Source organism: Chionomys nivalis, chromosome 9 (assembly GCF_950005125.1).
Source record: "Chionomys nivalis chromosome 9, mChiNiv1.1, whole genome shotgun sequence".
In the NCBI taxonomy this organism is placed as follows: Eukaryota; Metazoa; Chordata; class Mammalia; order Rodentia; family Cricetidae; genus Chionomys; species Chionomys nivalis.
Window position 1 is genome coordinate 4,460,008 of NC_080094.1, and position 18,679 is coordinate 4,478,686.

Consider the following 18,679-nt stretch of genomic DNA (forward strand, 5'->3'; position numbering starts at 1 on the left):
TTTACTGTTATTCCTATTGTTGCACCAAAGGTTGAGATGGGAGTGCACCCATCAGCTCTGTCCTGGGCTGTCTACTATGCAAATTAGAAAAAAATAATTAGTGGCAATTAGCAGCTGTGCTTTCTGGACGTGAGTACACACTCTCCTGCAGGCCAGGCACGGGCCACTCCTGCGCACCCTGCTTGGATTTGACACTTACTCTCCATTAAAACCATTGACATGCAGGATTCTCATCTGCTTCACAATCGTGCTCTTGCCAGACTCTCCAGCACCTGAGAAGGAAAGTGAGGGGTTAAGACAGAGGCTTGCCACACTTCGCGTGGATGATGGCCTTGAGAAGCAGCGAAGCGGCACACAACAGACACACAGTGACACAATTGCAAATTTCCTGGACGTGACGACGCCGTGAAAAACAAAGACATGTCCAACTTAGGGTCTACCTGAAGTATCTCACCATAGAGTAACAAGCAAGAATTAAGGGCTCTGCTGTTTTTAAGATAGATTTTTTTTTAATTTTAATTATTTTGTGAATTTTACTGTTGGTTTGTTTTCTCTTTGGGTTTTTAAAAATCATGAAGTTATGAGGGGATGACGTAATTGTTATTGGAGGGGTGAAAAATTTAAGTCAAAAATGTGAACTTAATATTGAAATGTGGTCAAAGGTACACAGAAATGCAGCAGCCACCTAATTTCCTGTTTGTTAGATGTGTTATGGCTAAAATACCCAGGACTGGCAGGCAATGCCTAGACACTGCAGACCCCCAACGTCACATCACGTCCCGCTGCAGCACCTCCTCCCAACACCAAAGCAACTGCTCTCTAGCATGCTTGCAGTCCGCCCTAACACCAATGCTACATTGTATTCACTTATCCACTCCCTTTCCCTGCAAAAGGAATCTTTCTAAAGATACTTTTCTTCTGGATACAACTACCATGTTGCAGAGGGAAATGGAAGGCCATCAATTATCTGTCAGCAGCAGGGGGTAAAAAGCAAAAACAAACAAACAAACAAAAAAGGAGCAAAAAAACAAAGAAAAAACCCAACACAGTTTAATATCAAACATGGTACTTGAGACCTTCTTAGCATCAGGCAACATGCAACATTAACAGTAAAGAATTAAAGAAAAATGACTTTCATTGTATGCACAAATATTCCTGGAAACTCCTAAACTGGAAGATTCTAGGCTTTTCCCAACTAAAGAAGCACAAGTCTCTATTTTAAATCACCTTTCGTTTCTTTCTAAAAAGTAACATTTTATAGACCTCCTGCCACCCTACCCCACCCCACCCCATCAAGTCAGAGAATAACTTAGTGAATGGTTCCCCCTCCTCCCACAAAAAAATCTGAAGGCTTTAAAAAATCTTTCTAAGTATATTGTTTTTGTCTTGGTACCCAGATAGTGAAGTATTCCTCCCCCCTTTACCTTTCAAACCCAAGGCTGTAATCAATATCTGTAAAAGTTAAAATTGGTTTCCACAAAAGCATTGATTTCAAAGCAAACACCATCCTAAATGTGCAAAAGTCTCATAAATTAAATATAAAAGGCACTATTGTGAGGGTCCCATGAAGGGAACACAGAGTACTAATCAGGATCCTCAGATTCTCATTTTAGAAATGTTAAAAATTGTGACACCTGTTTTTTCTTTTGTAATAGAACTAGATCTGTGCCTCAGTTTCCACATGTGTTGAGAATAGAAAACTGGGCTGGAAATAACCGTCAGGGGGTTTTGTAGTTCTGTAATTGACTTAATTTACATCGCAAAAGTTAAAATGGGCTAATGAAAAGGGGGTTGGGAGATTAGGTTTCCTTTGTGGGAAATTATTTCATTTTAAGAAATGCAAAAACATTGCCAATGGCCAGGGCAACCAATTTCTATGGCAAAGGTCATTAATTAATTGTGGTCTAATGCAGCCATGTAGACTAGGAGACCTGAGAAGCAGCAGGGTGGGCTCAGAACAATGGTCTCAAATAAGTGGGGTCACTTGAAATCACTGTGAAGACAGAAAAACAAAGGGGTTAGAAATTTAATGTGTCATTAACATCATCCTGGAGTTAAATCAACATTCACATAAGCAAGAATGCACCATACAGAAGATTCTAGACTTTTTCAGGTGTGTACTTTAAAATCAAAGTGTGGCATATTAATATTTATGGCATAATTATGCCTTTAGAAGTTTTAGATCCCACCTTTACCTCCTCTAATTACTAAAATTGCAAATACATCAACACCAAAGACACTGGTTTTCACTTTACTAATAATTTTCTGCTTTCCTGAATCTGCCCCAGAGAGAACAAAGACGTGACCCCATCCAAAAAGATCAAACCGAACGCCAGCACAAAGAAAAACAGCCTCCTATCATTTTATTTTCGATAATTAAACTACTTTGTTGAAATGTGACCGTGCTCCCAGCAAATTCACAAATTTATTCAGATAGCCAAAATACCAAGAAGTGGAAAGTTTCCATTCTAATCAATGTTGTGTAATGTTTTCGTGGCCGTTTCAACAACTTTGCCTGTGTGCCTTTGTAGCCCCCCAGCACCTTAAAAGGGAGAGACAATCTTCTTAGTTTGGGGACCCCCCCCCCTTTTTCTTTGCCAAGGAGAAAAAGCCGCAGTGAAAAAAAGAGAAGAAAACCAAACAACCAAATGTCACTTGACAAACAACTGATTAATGGCTTTTCATCAGCTTCCACCCAGCAAAGTCTTCCCAGAGCGCTTATTCTGCCCCCCCACCATGAAAAGGACAAAAATTTTAAAAACGCCATTTCGAAACCACGAAGCCATTTACAGACAAATGTCATTTTCTAGTTTTATCTTATTTATGAGTCTTTCAAAAATACGCTTTTATTTTATTTTTCACTTTTGTGTTTTCACTCTCAAGGAGGCCGACTAACAGGAAAACGTGTGTGTTGTTACACGGGTGGGGGCACAGCTGGGGGGGGCAGCTGCTACCATTTAATGCTCTTCTTTGCTTTTCAAAAAGCCTGTAAGTCTAGAAGGGGGGAAAAAGGTCACACTGTAAAATGACGTGTCATTTGGCTTCACTGGGCACTGTGCGTACTATTTTTTTTTTAATTTTTATTTTTTGGTCTTATTTTGTTTGATTCTCCTTCTCTTCCTTCCACGGCCTGGCCTGGCCCAGGACACGTCTGCTCCGCGCACAGTCGGTCCAGCCCGAATCGCCCCGAGTCGCGCCCAGAGTCCGCCACGCTCCCTCCTCCCTCGCCCCCCCCACTTAGGCGCCACGACTCGCCTGCGCCCCCTCCCCCCTCTGCACCACCTTTACCGCCCCGTCCTTTCCGAGGGGCTGATGTCACTCGCCCCACCACCCTGGCGGCCACTTCCCTAGCCAGAGCCTCCCCGGCCAAGGTCCCTGAGTCCCCCCCCTGTTGCCCTTGCCTCTCTTTGGGCCCCTTCCCAACAAATCGTACTCCCCAGTGAGGCGGGTCCCCGTCCCTGGGCCCGCCAGCCCGTTTCCTGTCCCTAGCCCTACTCTGTCGCAGTCAGAGGGGCCCCGTGGGCCTCCCTTCCCCCTCCTGACACGCACCCCGGCCCCTGGCACCGTGTAGGCCTCGCGCAGACACGGAGCCAGGGGTGGGGGTGCGGGCAACTAAGAGATCGAGACTGAGCGAGGGGGACCCACGCCCTGTTTGCAGCCCCCGCCTGGCCGAATTTCGCCCTTGGGTCCCCCTGACGGCCTCGCCCCCCGCACACGCAAGGCCCAACGGGCCAAAGGGCCCGGGACAGCGCCAGAGCGCTCGGGCGGGGGGCGGGCTTGGCGCGCGAGGCCTTGCGGGTGCCCTGCGGGGCTCCCAGGCCGGGCCGGTGCCCCCCGCCCCGCCCTTACCCAGCAGCAGCAGGCGGTGCGTGGCCCGGTAGACCTGCTTGTCCTTCTGCAGCTGCTTCTCGATCTTTTTGTTGGCCTCGCGCTGCGCCTTCTCCTCGTTGCGCTGGTCCTCGGTCTTACTGTTGCCGAGGCAGCCCATGGCGGCGGCGGGGCGCGGCCGGGCTGCGGGGCGGCGGGGACGGGGCGGGCGGCCTCAGGCGGGCCGGGAAAGCGGGGAACAAGGGGAGGGTGGCGGCTCGGACTAAGGCAAGCGCGCGGCTCTCCGCCCCTCGCTCCGGGGCCGAGGCGGAGCAGAGCAGGAGCCGCGGGAGCTGCTGCTGCCGCCGCCGCCGCCGCCGCTCTTATTGCCTCGGCCCGGGCCCGACGCCCCGAACCAAAAGCGCCACGGCGGGCGGGGGGAGCGGGGGGAGGCGGAGGCGACGGCGGCGAGGGGGGTGGAAAGAGGAGGAGGAGGAGGAGGGCCGCGGCTGGGAGGGCGGGCGCGGGCGCAGGGAGGCGGTGCCCGGAGGCCGGGCAGGGGGTCCCTACACCCAAGTCCAGCCCGGGTCGGGATGCACAGAGGGGTCGCCTCCTCGCCCCACCCGCGGCTTGGGGCCGGGGCCTGGCCGCGCGGGGGGAGAGGGGGCGGCCCCGCAGTGGTGACGACCCCTCGCACGATGCCAGCGCTCCACCCCCGGGCCGGGCGGCCCCGGATCCCCCTCCTCCTGCTGCAGGGCGGGCGGGCGCCGCCAAGGGGCCAGGGTGGGCGGAAAGGGAGGGAGCGCGGGCCCGGACTTAGGAAAATTTCGAAAAGGAGAGAGAGACACTGAGAGAGCCAGAGAGCAGGGAGTGTGCACAAAAGCAAGGCAAGCACGAAGCCAAGGACAGAGCAACCAAAAATGAAAATGTGTCCACACACAAGCACTAATAAAGATCCACACTACACGGCAATGGTGGTGAAGGTGGAAGGTGGTGGTGGTGGTCGATGTGGATGATGATGATGGGGGGGTGGGGGGGTCTGACTAGATGAGCCGCTCGTCGCGCCCCCGGCGCCCCGTGCCCCTGGCCCGGGAGCGCCCACGGCCTCTGCCTCTGCGCTTGGTGCGGCCACTCAGGAAGGAGAAGAAGGCGCAGCCCAGGAACACTCGGAAGCAGCAGGTCGCCCCGAACACGAAGCCACAGCCACGGCCCTGCTCCGTGCGCCTCTGCAGCAGGAAGTTGAGCACCCACGAGGGGCTGCGGACTGAGAACACCAGGAACACCACGAGGGGCATGTGCGCGCTGAGTGCGCCAGCCTTGGCAGGGCCGGGGCGCCACACGACGCCTCCAACACGAGGTGGCGCATAGTAGGCATCATCTTCATCGGAGTCAGTGTCCCACTGGGCCCAGGCCCTACTCGTGCCCCCGGCGGCGGCGCCCTCGCCGAGCCCGGCGGCGGCGCCCTGCGCGGCGCCCTCGTCTTCGCCTGCGGCGGTGGCGGCGGTGGCGGCGGCGGCGACCTCGGGACCTCGGGCCTCCGATTGGGATTCTGGCACATTCTTCTTCTTCTTCTTCATCATCTTCTCCAACTTCTTCCTCTCTTTCTCTCTCTTCTTCTCCTCTTTTTTCCTCTGCTCCAGCAACTTCTTCTCTAGCTTCTTGCGCTCTTTGTCGCTCAGCAACTTTTCGGGCGGCACATCGTGCCCGGCGTTCACGGGGATTTTGACGGACTTGGGGGGCTTCTCGGGGTCCCCGTTCTTCTGCTCTGCCAGCGCCGCAGCCGCCACGGCAGCTTCGGCAGCCACTTCGGCGGCAGCCGCGGCTGTCTTCCTCTCGCTCTCCGCCGCTCGGGCTTTGAGCTTCTTGGCCATCTTCAGCATGGTGACCCGGCCACCTCGGGGAGCTTGGCTCGCGCCTGGCCCGGGCGGTCTGCTTGCCCCCGGCCTCGGGCTTTCCGGCTCCTGTGCGCCCCGTGTCGGGGGGCTCTGCCGTGGTCTCCGCTGTACTGTCTTGGGGCCACCGAGTGTGGCTTCCCCGGGGCTTCGTAGGGGGCTGCTGAGCTGGCTGCCTAAGAGTTAGCGTCAAAAAGGATGAGCAAACGAAAAAGGGGGCGAGAACAAACCACAAAGCACCCAACAATAGCGACAAACCAAAAAAGCACCAAGAAATGCCCAACAACTGAAAAGGGAAAAATAAAATAAAGAAAAAACCACACGAGAAAAAGAAAAGTGCAAAGGTGAAAATGACAAGAATTTGCTATTACCCTTAGGCGCTCCTTGGGTTAGCTCTTGGGGACGTCAATGGAGAAGAGAAGAGAGAGAAGAGAGAGAATTGGAGGATGCCCGGGAGGCGCGAGGCAGGGCAGCGGCGCCAGGCACCCCTGCCCTGTCCCGGCTCTTGCCCGGTGGCTCTTGCCCGCACCGGGTACCTCGAACTTGGGTAGAAAGCCCCCGCGCTCCCCGACTTACATGTGAGTGAGGGGCACTCACACGCAAGGCAGTGCCTGCCCGTCTGCCCGCCGCCGCCGCCCCACGCCGGGACAAGGGTTCGCTCCAGCCGGTGCTGCAGCCCCAAGCCCGAGAGCAGGGAGCCAGCGAGCGCCGCTGGTGCCAGCCACCTGACGCAGCCCGCTCCGCGGTGCCGACGCGACTGAGTGTCCGCGCCGTGGAGCGGGTTTTTCTAACCAGCCTGATGACGCCCCAGCCACTTCAGAGGACGGACCCAAAGCAATGGCCCCTATAAAGCGAAGGGGAAGCACAAAAAAATCGGCCCACTGAGGACGCGCCCAAAAGGGCTGCGCCGCAGGCGGGGGTCAAGGGACAATACGGCGGTGCCTTTAGGGTGGGTAGGGGGTACGTGAAGCAATCTAATGGGGAACACGGGTGCGCCCAAGACGGTGGGCACCCGACCCCGCCTCCTAGACCTGCCTCCCAATTTTCAGTATAGTGGTGTAGCCCTGGGCAGCGTGAAAAGTATGCGACGACGACGACAACGCTTACCCATGCTATGCGCCTTCTTACCTCAGCTTCCCAGATAGCGCACGCAGCGACGGAGGCCCACCCCTCCCACCCTGCCGCGCGTGCCCGCTTGGGCAGATGGCGCCGAGCTAATTAGTCGCGATGCCCCACACGGGGTTCGGATCTCCTCACGAACAGTATTATGTCAGTGCACGGCGGATAGTATGGTAGAAGAAGCAGGCGGCAATCCGCAGGCGAGGTGACAGCCGAAGAGAAGAGCCATGGAGATGGATGGCAGTAGGACACGCGGAGTCCTCCTAGGTGGGAGAGGAATGGCCTGGCTCGGGCGCCATGCGGGGCTCTAGAAAAAAGGGAAAAAGTACTTTACTGAACACGAACTTTTTGGAGAATTGTTTCAAAACTCACAAGTGTCCTGCCCCGCTCCCTGGCCCCCCAGCTATGACATGGTAGACAGCACCGGCTAAGTGAAAGGGCAGGGACATTAAGTTTTGAGAAACCTTCCTCGAGTGCTGGGGTCTGCCACCGGGTCTACTTGGATGTAATTAATTCATTCATTCAATAACTGGCACACAACCACTTTGTGCCCAGGTGCCTGGACAGAGCCAATGGTCAGACTAAGACATGGCATCTTCCCGGAATGGGACAAGGGGTCAGTTAATCCCAGAACTGCGGGGTAATCACAAACTCTCTTCCTACGTTGCCTTCCTTTCGCTTTTGAACATAGCTTGCAAAACTTGGGACGCTGGGAAGAAGGAAACAGAAACTCTACTCTGAATGCAACACACCCACCCCAGGTCCTCAAGGGGAGGGGGTGAATGTTTTAAATTATTCTGGACAGTTCTATCTTATAAAGTAGGAAAACACAGTTGACCACTCCGAGTTTTCGGGTTCTCCTGCCCGAAAGTTTGTCCGACTCAAACTCAGAAAGGGCGTGACATAGAAGGCACAACGTGCTGCTTTTCCTTGGTCCCTGCTGGTACACCTCTGCCTCCATGCTACACTCTATTTTCAGTGATTTTTTTTTTCAAACGGATTTGAAAAAAGACCAGAAAGTGATTCTACCCAACCAAAGATCTCTTGGAATTACGAGCAGGAAGCTAAACCTAACAAATAGGCCCTAAGTTGCTGCATGCTGCCCATGCTCCGACTATGTCTCCTCAGAAGTTATTTTTTATCCACGACTGATTAAGGCCTCTGGTCCATATAAACATACGCTTAAAGAAGTATGAAAAACTCAAAGGAACTACTTCCCAGGTTGATGATTTTTTTCTTTTTTCTTTCTTACTTTTTTTTTTTTTTTTTTTTTTTTTAAATCTAACCAGAGTGGATGAAAAAGATTTAACTGCTATCCTGCTGGGCTTCACGGAAACTCTGAGTTCCCAGGTATCGGCCAGCCCTGTAAGTGGTGACATGAAGACAGGGACTACCTTTTACCTCTTCAACAAAAACTTCTTGGTTGAATTTGATTCATCTGTCATTTGTGAAATTAAAGACTTAGAAGACAGAGGACCTGGCCAGAAATTTCTGTTCCGCTCCAGTTGTACAAAGCCTCTTCCTTCCTGCTTCCAGTGTGTAGAAGCACAGACACATTGTATTTAAAAGGTAAGAGGTAAATAGTAGCCAGCACAACCTCCATGCCTATACAATAACTACATCCTACAGCGAGTGTAATGAAGAGTTTCTGGGCCTTCTCCTAGTAGATAAATATCACACCCAATCTTTAAAAAGAGTGACCTGTCTGATGGCACACAGTGACACATGTTGCAGGCAAGGCACAGTTGGGACCATTGTCCTAGAAACACGCAGCACAGGTCAGGGCTTCCTCCATTTAACTCCTAACTTAGCCATTCTTGAAAAAGAAAAAAAATTAACTGTTAAGTTTTGCCTCTATTTTATTAAGACTAACCAGGGATTCATAAATAAAGCATTGGCTTTGTAAATAAACGGCAGCAGGTGAAACCACGGGTTTACAGGTAAGCAGTGGCCCCAAGAGCTCAGAAACACAAGCTGGTCTGTGGTCTGCTCAGTTTTCTGTTTTCACTTGACACGAAGTGAAAGGAGAGATTTTATTTAATTGGTATGTTGAGCTGACACCATCTATGGCTTTGGCCTAGCATCGACCTACCAAACCCTCAGAGTTCTGTATAGGATTTGCTTTTCAAAAGTCTTCCAGAGTTGGATCTTACAATGTAGGACTTATGAGTTAGCAACTGACTTTAATAGATTACCCTGCAGTTTTACACTCTTTTAAAGCCTAAGGTTCAGTCTTTAAAAGTGAAACAATGAATTAACGTAATTCCCTGGACACTTTGCACTAGAAGGTTCTTCAGTGAAGTGTCTTCATCAAATTCAGCAATACATGGACATTATAAAAACCTTAATCCTGAGTGAGACCATAAAATACCCCGGCAGAAAAGATACAGGTGACTCACTCTGTCCTGAAGCATGGGTCCCCTAACACATAGCTTGACCACATACCTCACAGACTGTTTTAGAAACTCTTCTTTGGATGAATTTGGGATTTAGTTTTGTGGCTTTGAAAGCTTTTTATTTATAGATGGGAGTTTGTGTCCCTGAGTCCTGCTGCAGCCTCCTTTCTGAGCGAGAGCGCCACCTCTGCTTTCAGAAGTGACCACATTGCCATAGCTCAGAACCTCCTAAGTATTGTTATTACTTAATAATGTGACTGAGTTTTTGGACAAGACTGTTCTCCCAGGCCTTTCATTAGGTGGGGCCATTGTAAGCTATTTTCCAAGAGTCTAGTGAAAATACAATTATAATATTATTTGAATAGCCCAGGATACAATGAATAGGCTTCCACTGAAACAGAAACTTTGGCTGTAAGGTTTCAATAATAGTACTTAGTGATGCATTCTGTCTTCAAAGCACACTCTGCACTTTATTAGCCAGATGAGTGGAGCCGTTGTTGTAGATAAACATTACTTGAAGTCTTGGCCATATTGGAGGTGAAAGCAGGCATTGTAAGAAGTATTTCCCAGGTATGACTACTCTCCACTGAAGGCTTTGATACTTAGGACCTGAAGGTTCTTAAACATCCAGTGTCATGACCACCTATGGCAATTTTTTTTTCTTGTCATATGCACTGGTTAGTATTTCAATTGCAAAGTAACTCCAAACTTATATTCTGTATTAAACATGATGTGTAATTGTCATCTCAGAAATTCTAAGACATGGATGAACTACATGAGCCTTTGAAACTGCCCTCTTTAATATCTACCAGCTACTCCTCAAATAGCGTATCTTTAACTTAGAGTAGAATTTCACTCCAATTCCAACCAAATGGAGAGGCGCCCTGACCAATGTCCTGGGACCCAATGGTTCTGATGACAGCATGTGTTTAAAACCATAGCTGAGAATAAGAGGGCAACTGGGACCTTCCATAGCCTTCACTGAGCACCAGTGACCCAGATAGGCAAATGCCACCTGCAAGAGGAACTTCATGGTCTCTGCCACAGAAGCCCCATCCTCAAGGCCATCAGAGCCTCCTCACTGCCTCCCCACGGTCTGTAAAAGGGGGCCAGAAGGAGATGTGGGTGTTCTCTTCCCTTCACAACTCAACAGTGCATCGAGTCTCTCTGTAAACAATTTAGACAGCACGAGAGAAGAGGAAAAAGCTTTCTAAGCCCGATCTTAGCAGCATAATTGTGAAGCACAGAATAGTAAAATCCAGAAGGAAGAGAGGGTCAGCCCCATTTCCTTGGTGCACATCAACATCAGCAGGGTAACAATGAGGCAGCCTGGCAGACTGTGACTGCATGAAAGAATACCAAAGAGTTCTCTCTACCAACTGCAGGAAAGCAAATTTTCCTAACATAAAACATCCCTCGCTAGCTTTGTGGAAAGTTGCATGAGGACTAAGGTGATGGGTTAACCTGTAACTTAGAATGTTTAACTGGACCCTTGAAGATGGATACTCGCTGGGGATGGAGAGCCATGCCGGAGACTAGTTACACACAGACTACTCTCCCGCTGACTGTGTACTTGTTGACAAGGTGCTGACATCTGACATCTGAGCACACAGTGAGGTAGCAAAACACCCAGTAGGTGCAACTGGAAATGTGGCTTAGGTGGAGAAGAGGGGTTTTAAACTCTCAGCTAAAATAAAATTTCCTCGACTAAGATAAGTTTATTAAGTTGGATGTAGCAACTCATGACTCTAATCCTACAACTTTGGAAATTGAGGCAAGATGAGTTCTTTGAGTTTGAGGCCAGCCTGGGCTACAGAGTAACACCATGTCAACAAAAAAACACAAAAAATAGCCCCCCAAACTTTTACATTTTAATTATTTTCTGATTCTGTCGAATTTTAACTCCCTTGCATTTAATCCTTTATTAATCCCATCGTAAGAAGTAGGTTAGTTAAAAACCTGCCTGAGTAGGCATATTTATTTATTTATTTATTTATTTATTTATTTATTTTTTGGTAGCAGAATGTTACTATGTGGGTATACATTTACCTCTTTGGTTTTTACTGACCAAAATGTATTTTCAAATAGTACAATGACTGGACTAGCTCTACTTTGGGTGAGCTGAGATCCAGATGGGGATCCAGGGGTCCTTCACTTTCCAGAGCTCTCTCTTTATCTGCTGGTAGGAAGCCCCAAATTAAGTTATCAATGTGACATAACTAATCGCATGTTTAATTCGCCTAGAGGTGTAGGCACCTTTTCATCTTTTGTGTTAGCTCACACATGTTGAAATTGGAAAATGTATAATTATTACTTAGCTCCACCTATTTCCCCCAGGGCGTAGAATACATAGCCTCTCCAGTGAGGAAGGCCACAAGGAAGGGGGCTGTGCAGGAGTCGCTGTCTGCCCCCTACTTGGAATCGCGACTCGGTGTTTGCTTGCCCTCAACATCAGCAGAGCCCAGATGGCACTGTGGTTTTCCGAGGTCTCTGCCCAGCTCTGAAAGTGCCGAACTGGAGAAAAGTCTGTAGCTAGACAATTCCGGGCATTTGTAACTAGCCTGGTGATTGGATGAAAGGCTGTGTTTCATGAGCTAGAGACCTCGGCCACCCCTACAGTCACTCCTATCCAGGGGTCTCTGCATGCCACTCAGTACTGGAGAAGTTCACTGTCTTTAGCACTGCTGCCTGTCCCTTGCTTTAGTCTCTACTACCTTCTCAGATTACGACTCCTTTTATTCTGATTACACCCCCAAATTGAAAGAATGTTGCTGACTTTACAAAGAATACAAAGCAGACTGCTTTTAAAAACTAAATATAGTCCATTTCTTCAGATGATTTCCGGTACTTGTATTAATTATAGACGGCCAATGCATTTACTAAGAGCCAGTTTGAAAGATCCAGGTACTGGGGCTACATCGTTTAAAATGTGTGTTGCTTTTGGAGAATATTTACATAAATGATAAGACACATTAAGAATTTCTGAGGATGCCAGGCTGGTTACTGGAAGCCCCCCAGCTGTTGAAAGAAGCATCTGTGTTCTGTAGGTGAAAGTACAAGAGAAAAGAAAAATCTGAACTTTGCCTCCTGGAAGCCTACCGCTGCAGCTACAAAGGGACTGAGAGAGGGCTATACTGGAGCCCTGTTCTCCACTGTGTAAGAAATGGCCTTTTAAGAGTTTTGGTGGCTCACACCTGAAACCCCAGCACTCTGGAAGCTAGCATAGGAGGCAGGAGGATTGCCATGACTGAAAGGCCAGCTAAGTTACAGAGTGAGACTCTACCTTAAAAACCAAAGAAGCTTATAGAAGATGGAATTAAAAAGGAAATGTTGTCTCTATTAGCCAAACAAATCCCAAAGAATCCCCATAAGGGTTAGTAGGTGAGCAATGCTACCATGGAATGGTTTATTTTCCTAAGGAACAGTAAACTGCTAGCTAATGCTGAAAGAATGCTACATCTCTGACATTTGGGGCTGACGGTGGACACTGGCTTCAGTGACAGGTGTGCCCATCGCATGCCCAGCTTGCGTAGAATCGCAAGTCCTAACTCAGATTTTTCCCCTCAGTTAAGTAATGCCAACATTACAGCCAGCCAAGAAAAAGTCTCTAGCCAAAGGCACAGCAGAGCGTGTTTCCTGGTCTTCAACATTTCAATAACAGTGTCAGCCTTGGGGGAGAATAGAGCAGAGCTTCCCTGACCACAGAACCAGAAAGCAGAGACGCCCCTCCCCTGTAGGAGAAAGCAACTTCCCTGAGGCTCAGCTGAGGGACACTTTCAGTGACTGAAGCAAATGTCTTGCTAGAGGAGGTGGCACAAGCTAGCGTCCAGTGGTGAACTGCAACAGGCTCATTAGACCTGCTTTCCTCACTAGGCTGCAGTGACCTGGCACTAAGAAATAAAGACTGGGAAAGGGTCCCTTTTCCTATAGAGGAGGCCAGTACCTTGGGCTGAGAAATCAGCGGTTGTGATGACCTTAACAATAGAAGGGGTAGTAAGAGGGACAGTAGACCAAACTGCGGGTGAGAGGCCACCTGAGCCAGGCACAAGAAGACGAGGGCACGTTTGATGAGTCAAGAAGACCAAGTAGTACTCCCGCATTGGCCGTTTTCACGTAGAGTGAAGGCCCTGGACCGTCCTTGGTCAAGATGGGTACAACATATAGTGAGTTTGATTGAAAACCCAACTGTAGACTTCTGGCAGTTTAAGGCACACCAAAGTCTGAGAGCTAGCTATTAAATTCAAGCATCTAGAAAGTTCTGAAACATAGTCATTTCAAGTAATTGTCACCTTGAAAAAAAAATGACTTTCATAAATAATCTTTGTAATTAAATTTCTATCATAGAGATAGATTAAAGGTAAAAACAAAAACATAGATGACTAAGATCCCCGTCGGCAAGTTTAATACTATGATTTACAACCATACCTTCATATTTCATCTGCTTTCTCTGTTCTTAAATGTATTAAATATTGCTCCCTCGACTTTGTAAAAATTTCATATCTACTAGAATTGGTTGAGAGGTGCAGATGGCAAAGAGAGATATGGATATACAAGAGACCATGACAAGAAAAACTAGGGACAAGATTCTTCTCAAATGAGGAAACTAAGGGAGTGTGCCTGGGTGGGAGGTAGAGAGGCTAGATGAACAAAAGGAAGGAAGACAAGAAGAGGAGAACAAGCAAGCCAGCTGGAAGCAGCCTGAAAAGCTCAGGGACAAACAAAATCACAGAGATTTCTATCTGTGGAGTCTTGCTTAGCCTTTGCCCAGGTACCTTGCCAGTTCTGTGAAAGCTGCCAGCAACCACTTGCTTGCTTTCAGCAAGGAGGCTTTGATTTGCAAAGACTCCTTATTAGAAGCCTGAGATCTCTGCTTCACGGGGCTACTGAAAAATCTCAGTCATCAGCTGCTGACTCTTTCAGTTTTCCACTCAAAACCTGGTATGTGGAAAACTGCTAAAAGTATATGTTCAAAGGGCTGTGGTTGTTAAATACAAATAAAGGATCAAAGCTGGATTCTAGACATCTGGTTCTACCCGGCCTGTTACCCAAAGGGAACATGAGGAAGATGGACCAGGAGTGGTGTCTGGCAGTGATGTCTGCATCCTCCCTTTGGCTGAGGTGTTTGCAAACAGAACTAGACCAAGCACAAAGGCAACTGCCTGCCACCACCCTTCTCCTCTCCCACCTGCCTCTCTTGTTATTGCACTGATAAAACAGGAGGGGGGACTGCCAGCACAGACCGCCTAAATTGCCCATGTAGATGAGAGGAGGAGAGAATTGATGATCTCATCTTAGTTTTGGTGACTGTGAGATAAAAAATAGGGGAGGGGAGTTATTTGTCCCATACTAAAATTATAGACATTTTTCTTTTGTGATAAAAATCCTTCTCATTGTTATTTTATTTTATTTTAATTTTTTGAACTGGATCAAGCTGGCTATTACCTAAGACAAAGCAAGGGCTAACTGCTTTCTTTTGCCTCCTCTATGTTCTAAGATGGCTGCAGGCACAGACCCTGACTCTCTTATTGCTGTGAGCCTGGCGGATACAGCTCTCCCTGCCCACCTGCCTGCAGGGACCAGCCTGCTTCCTCATCCCCACCTTCTCTCTGCAGCAGTCTTCAAATGGCTACCACAGAGAAGGCAAGCGACCTCCCACATTTTGTTCATGTGTAAGCACCCTTCCTCGGCTCCCTTCATGGTCAGATATGTTTCCTAAAAATTGCTTCCTTTGCAGCACGTGGGCTTTGTGGGGGGCGACATGGGGCGAGTAGTGGCTGATCGGTGCAAATATTCAGGAGAATTGATTGTGCCTGGATAAAACATCCAGACGTTTTTCACAATTGAACTTTCAACCAGATTGGTTGAAGGCAAAAACTCAAGTCAGAAAGGCCACCAGAACAGGACAGGAATGGGCAATAGAAGGCTATAGGGGCAGCAGCAAGTGCTACATATTTCTATCAAGGAAAACCTGGGTTTTTAGGTTCTGCCAAATGACTCAAAATTCACTGCAGCAAAGCTCCAGAGATGAAAGGAAGGGCAGCGTTAAGGCTGTTTTACCCGTGGCGGTTTGGTGAAGCTGCAGCCAGAATAAGGCTAGCAGCTCTCCTTTATTCCAGTGCTCTATTAAATGTAAATGAAGAGCCATCTAATCTCTGCCAAAATTAATTCTGACATGAGGAATGAGACCAGTCCTTCAGGCATCATTAGGATCCCATGACCTCGTGTTTCTAAAAAACCTCCATGTTTTCTTTTTCCAAAGTGCCTGCTTATCGTTGTTACAAGGGGACAAAATTCTCTAATACTTTCCTTATTCTAACACTGAAAATGCCACCATCTGGCAGGCTTTTTCTGCCCCCTAAGTTGGGTACCTTTCTGTATCTGAGGTGTTTGGGATTTTATTTTCTCCTCCAAATTATAAACATTCTCAGATGAAATATCTAAGCAGGCAGAAAGATAAATTGGGATGCTGCCCTTGTCATCTTTCTCCTGGCTCCCCAAATAGGAAAAGGGAGAAACAAGGCAAAACAGGGTCTACCTATTATATTCTCCAGTGTTTTCCCCAGCGTGGACTCACTAAAATCAGAGATTGCCATTCCCGTATCTCTGCTGCAGGTAGAATCGCCCTGCACAGCATCAAGAATAAATCCCTGCCTGGACTTGGCGCAGCTAAGAGGCTGCAGTTGTTCTGGGTAGAGCAGGCTTTGCCTTTTGCCATGCACCTTACCACCCCAAGACCCCCCCTCCTCCCAGAGGAGGCTGCAGATGTGGCAGTCTGCTCCTTAATCCTCTGAGTGTAGAAAACAAAGTGGTTTTCTCTGTGAATGCTGCTAATTCACCTACCACAAAGCCCTAGGTCCGGCTGGTTTGTTGTCAGCTGCGGGCTAATAATCATCAAAATTACCAGCGTCTGTAACAGTGTGTCAACTGGGTGAGGGGAGCAAGGGGCCTGGGAGGGGGATCCTAAACTGCTCGGATAGTGTGTATCCTGGAGTCCGGTGGGGAATGGAGGATAGCTGTCCGTGCTCCATCCAAGGCCGCCGGGGTCCCTCTCAGAAATGACATCACTTCTAGCAGACATTGTGTGTGTGATGACTGCACAATGGCAGAGGAGATGAGAGCTCAGACCCTGTCTTCTGCTCGCTCCCTCTCAAGCAACCTGCATTTATGTTCCATACCACAAGCGAGCCCTAACGCAGTAGAGAGGCAGTGAAAACGGTGGCACCTTGCATGTCTGCTTGTGTGTGCGTGCGTGCGTGCGTGTGTGTGTGTGTGCTTCTGCTTTCATCCCCGGGAAATCTCACAGCTAACCTTGGATGTATGCATTTTACTCCTTTTTCTCTTGCCCATTCCCAGAAGTCAAGCTCTTTCCATCTCTAAGAAAGCATTTGGAATGCTTTCATTTCCCTTCTGGACCATGCCAGAATGCTTTTGGGAGCTTCGAGCAAGCCGAGCAAGTTCCTTTGCTTGAGATCAAGGGAGGATTAGAGATTAAGGCCAGAGGTGGGATGGGAGACTCAGACCTTCCTGATTCTTGCTTGACCTGAACACAGGCTCAACATCTTGGTCCCTGATTGCTTCCCAGCCCTACGACACGGCCTCTGCTGCAGGGATTCCTGTGTTTGGGCCTGCTGGCTCCGTGTCCCTCCAGTTCTAAGGCCTTGCATGTCCCCTGGCATGGCACATCAGACCTAGACACTGACCTTAAAGAAAGCATAATTTTCAACAGAGTGTGTGTGGCAGACCACTTGAAAAGCCTTCTGGCCACCGGAGCTAAGAACCAGCCAGGTGGACCAGTTTGAGGGTTAAATCTCATCTCACCCTACAGAGGGAAAGAGAGAAGCCAGCAACTAGCAGGTGATTGGCTCGGCTTCCCTTTCACAGTCCTCCTGGTAGCAAGAGGAAGACATGGCTGGAGGAACATGGCCTGCAGGGAGGGGCTAAGATTCTCTCATCACTCAGGGGTGACAACTGCCTGCTCCCCAAACCCCAGCAGCCCCTGTCCATTTCAGAGGTCTCTTCCTTTCCCCTACCACATGACTTCTCTACAAAAAAAAACAAAAACCTGAAAACATCTTGTTCTTTCATCATAATTAAAAAGCTGTCAGGGAAATGGCATGGCTGATTTTTTTTTCTGCTGTAGTTAAGACTCCTCAGGATTCTTCCTTTCTGTCATTGCTAAAGTGACCCTTTCTCTGCCTGAAATCAGCCCCTTTAGTGATGGAAATTTTAGCTGGTAGTTGAGAGTTCTAAGTAAAATCCTAGCCTTGCAAGGGTGGGGGAAAAATCCATGTTTTGAAGCAGACTGTGTCTGCTTTGAAGTGGGGAGTGGACCATATCTACAGCCTCCTTTGGCTCTGCATCCCTGTCATCGTCAGGGTCCACAATTTAACAAAACACAGAAGCCATTTTCCCTGTTGACTTAGCTAAGGGGCAAGAGGAAGCTCTTTAAAAGGAAGTGTATAAGTTCGATCAGGGAAGATAAAATCCTAATGCCTTTAATGCTCGAAGGGAAAGCACTGTGTGTGTGTGTGTGTGTGTGTGTGTGTGTGTTGCTGTCGTCGCTAGCCTTCCTGCCGCAGGCTGGCAATAAAGGTGTAACTTATACACATGATTAAAGCCTTGTTTCCAGCTGAGTGCCACCCCGCTGCGGGGAGGGTCATTTCTATGTGTTGTGGACACCGAGAAGGGTCTTTGTGCAGTAACGTCTCATCCTGTGACATTGTTATTCTTGTCCTATTAACCATTACAGAGCTTCAAGCAAGGCACATTGCAGGTAGGTGAATTATAAAAATAATAATAATAAAAAGACCTAAGGGATGCTCAGCTCTCTCAGCTGCTAGAAGTGGACATATATTCAAATGCACACTATGGGTGGAGTTCCTAATGTCCATCCTACCTTCAAATATTTACTCTTTAAAGAGACTTACATGTCAGGAGCTTTCACAATTAGCATAATTTCCTTTTCCTAAATATATATCTCAGAAAGGCCTGTTACACAGGGAGCTTAATTGGCAGGCTTCTGGGTTTCTAGAGGGTATGCTCATATCTGGCAAGTCAGGATGTCTATCCATGACTCCTTCGGTTAAATCATTATTTGTCAATATAGCTCCGAGTTACTCCAGGCTAAGGTGTGCAATCAGCTTGTGCCACTAAGCACAGGGTTGTTCAGACTGTAACCACATAGCCGTTCATGAAGCGTGCCAACAACGAGGTTGTTTGTGGCTTGTTTACTAGCCGGACTTCCTTTCTTGTTCCTGTCTCTATGCCCCACACCTTCCATTCCCTGTCCAAAGGAAGCAAAGTGAGTGCGCTATCAGCGCACCATCCACATTCTGGAATCACAGGAGACAGGGAAAAACTGCTTGCTCTACTGGTGGTTGCAGGGCCAGCACAGTCCTGAGCAGGGAAGAATGGGAGTGAGAAAAATGGGCAATGATGACCCAAATCGCCTTCCCTGTCCTCCGT

At 48.6% G+C, this 18,679-nt stretch overlaps 1 protein-coding gene across 8 annotated transcripts in view; it reads right to left on the reverse strand.

Moving 5' to 3' along the window:
* Gnas (GNAS complex locus) overlaps positions 1-18,679 on the reverse strand; it is a 61,385-nt gene that overhangs the window by 12,076 nt on the left and 30,630 nt on the right. For 4 of the 8 annotated variants that reach the window (XM_057781262.1, XM_057781261.1, XM_057781255.1 and 1 more), the window contains exon 2: positions 200-272. In XM_057781262.1, the coding sequence (XP_057637245.1) occupies positions 200-272 (73 nt within the window). Of the gene's footprint in view, positions 1-199; positions 273-3,849; positions 4,746-18,679 lie in introns of those variants that run through there. The other 4 variants (XM_057781259.1, XM_057781258.1, XM_057781256.1 and 1 more) reach the window with 3 other exon arrangements.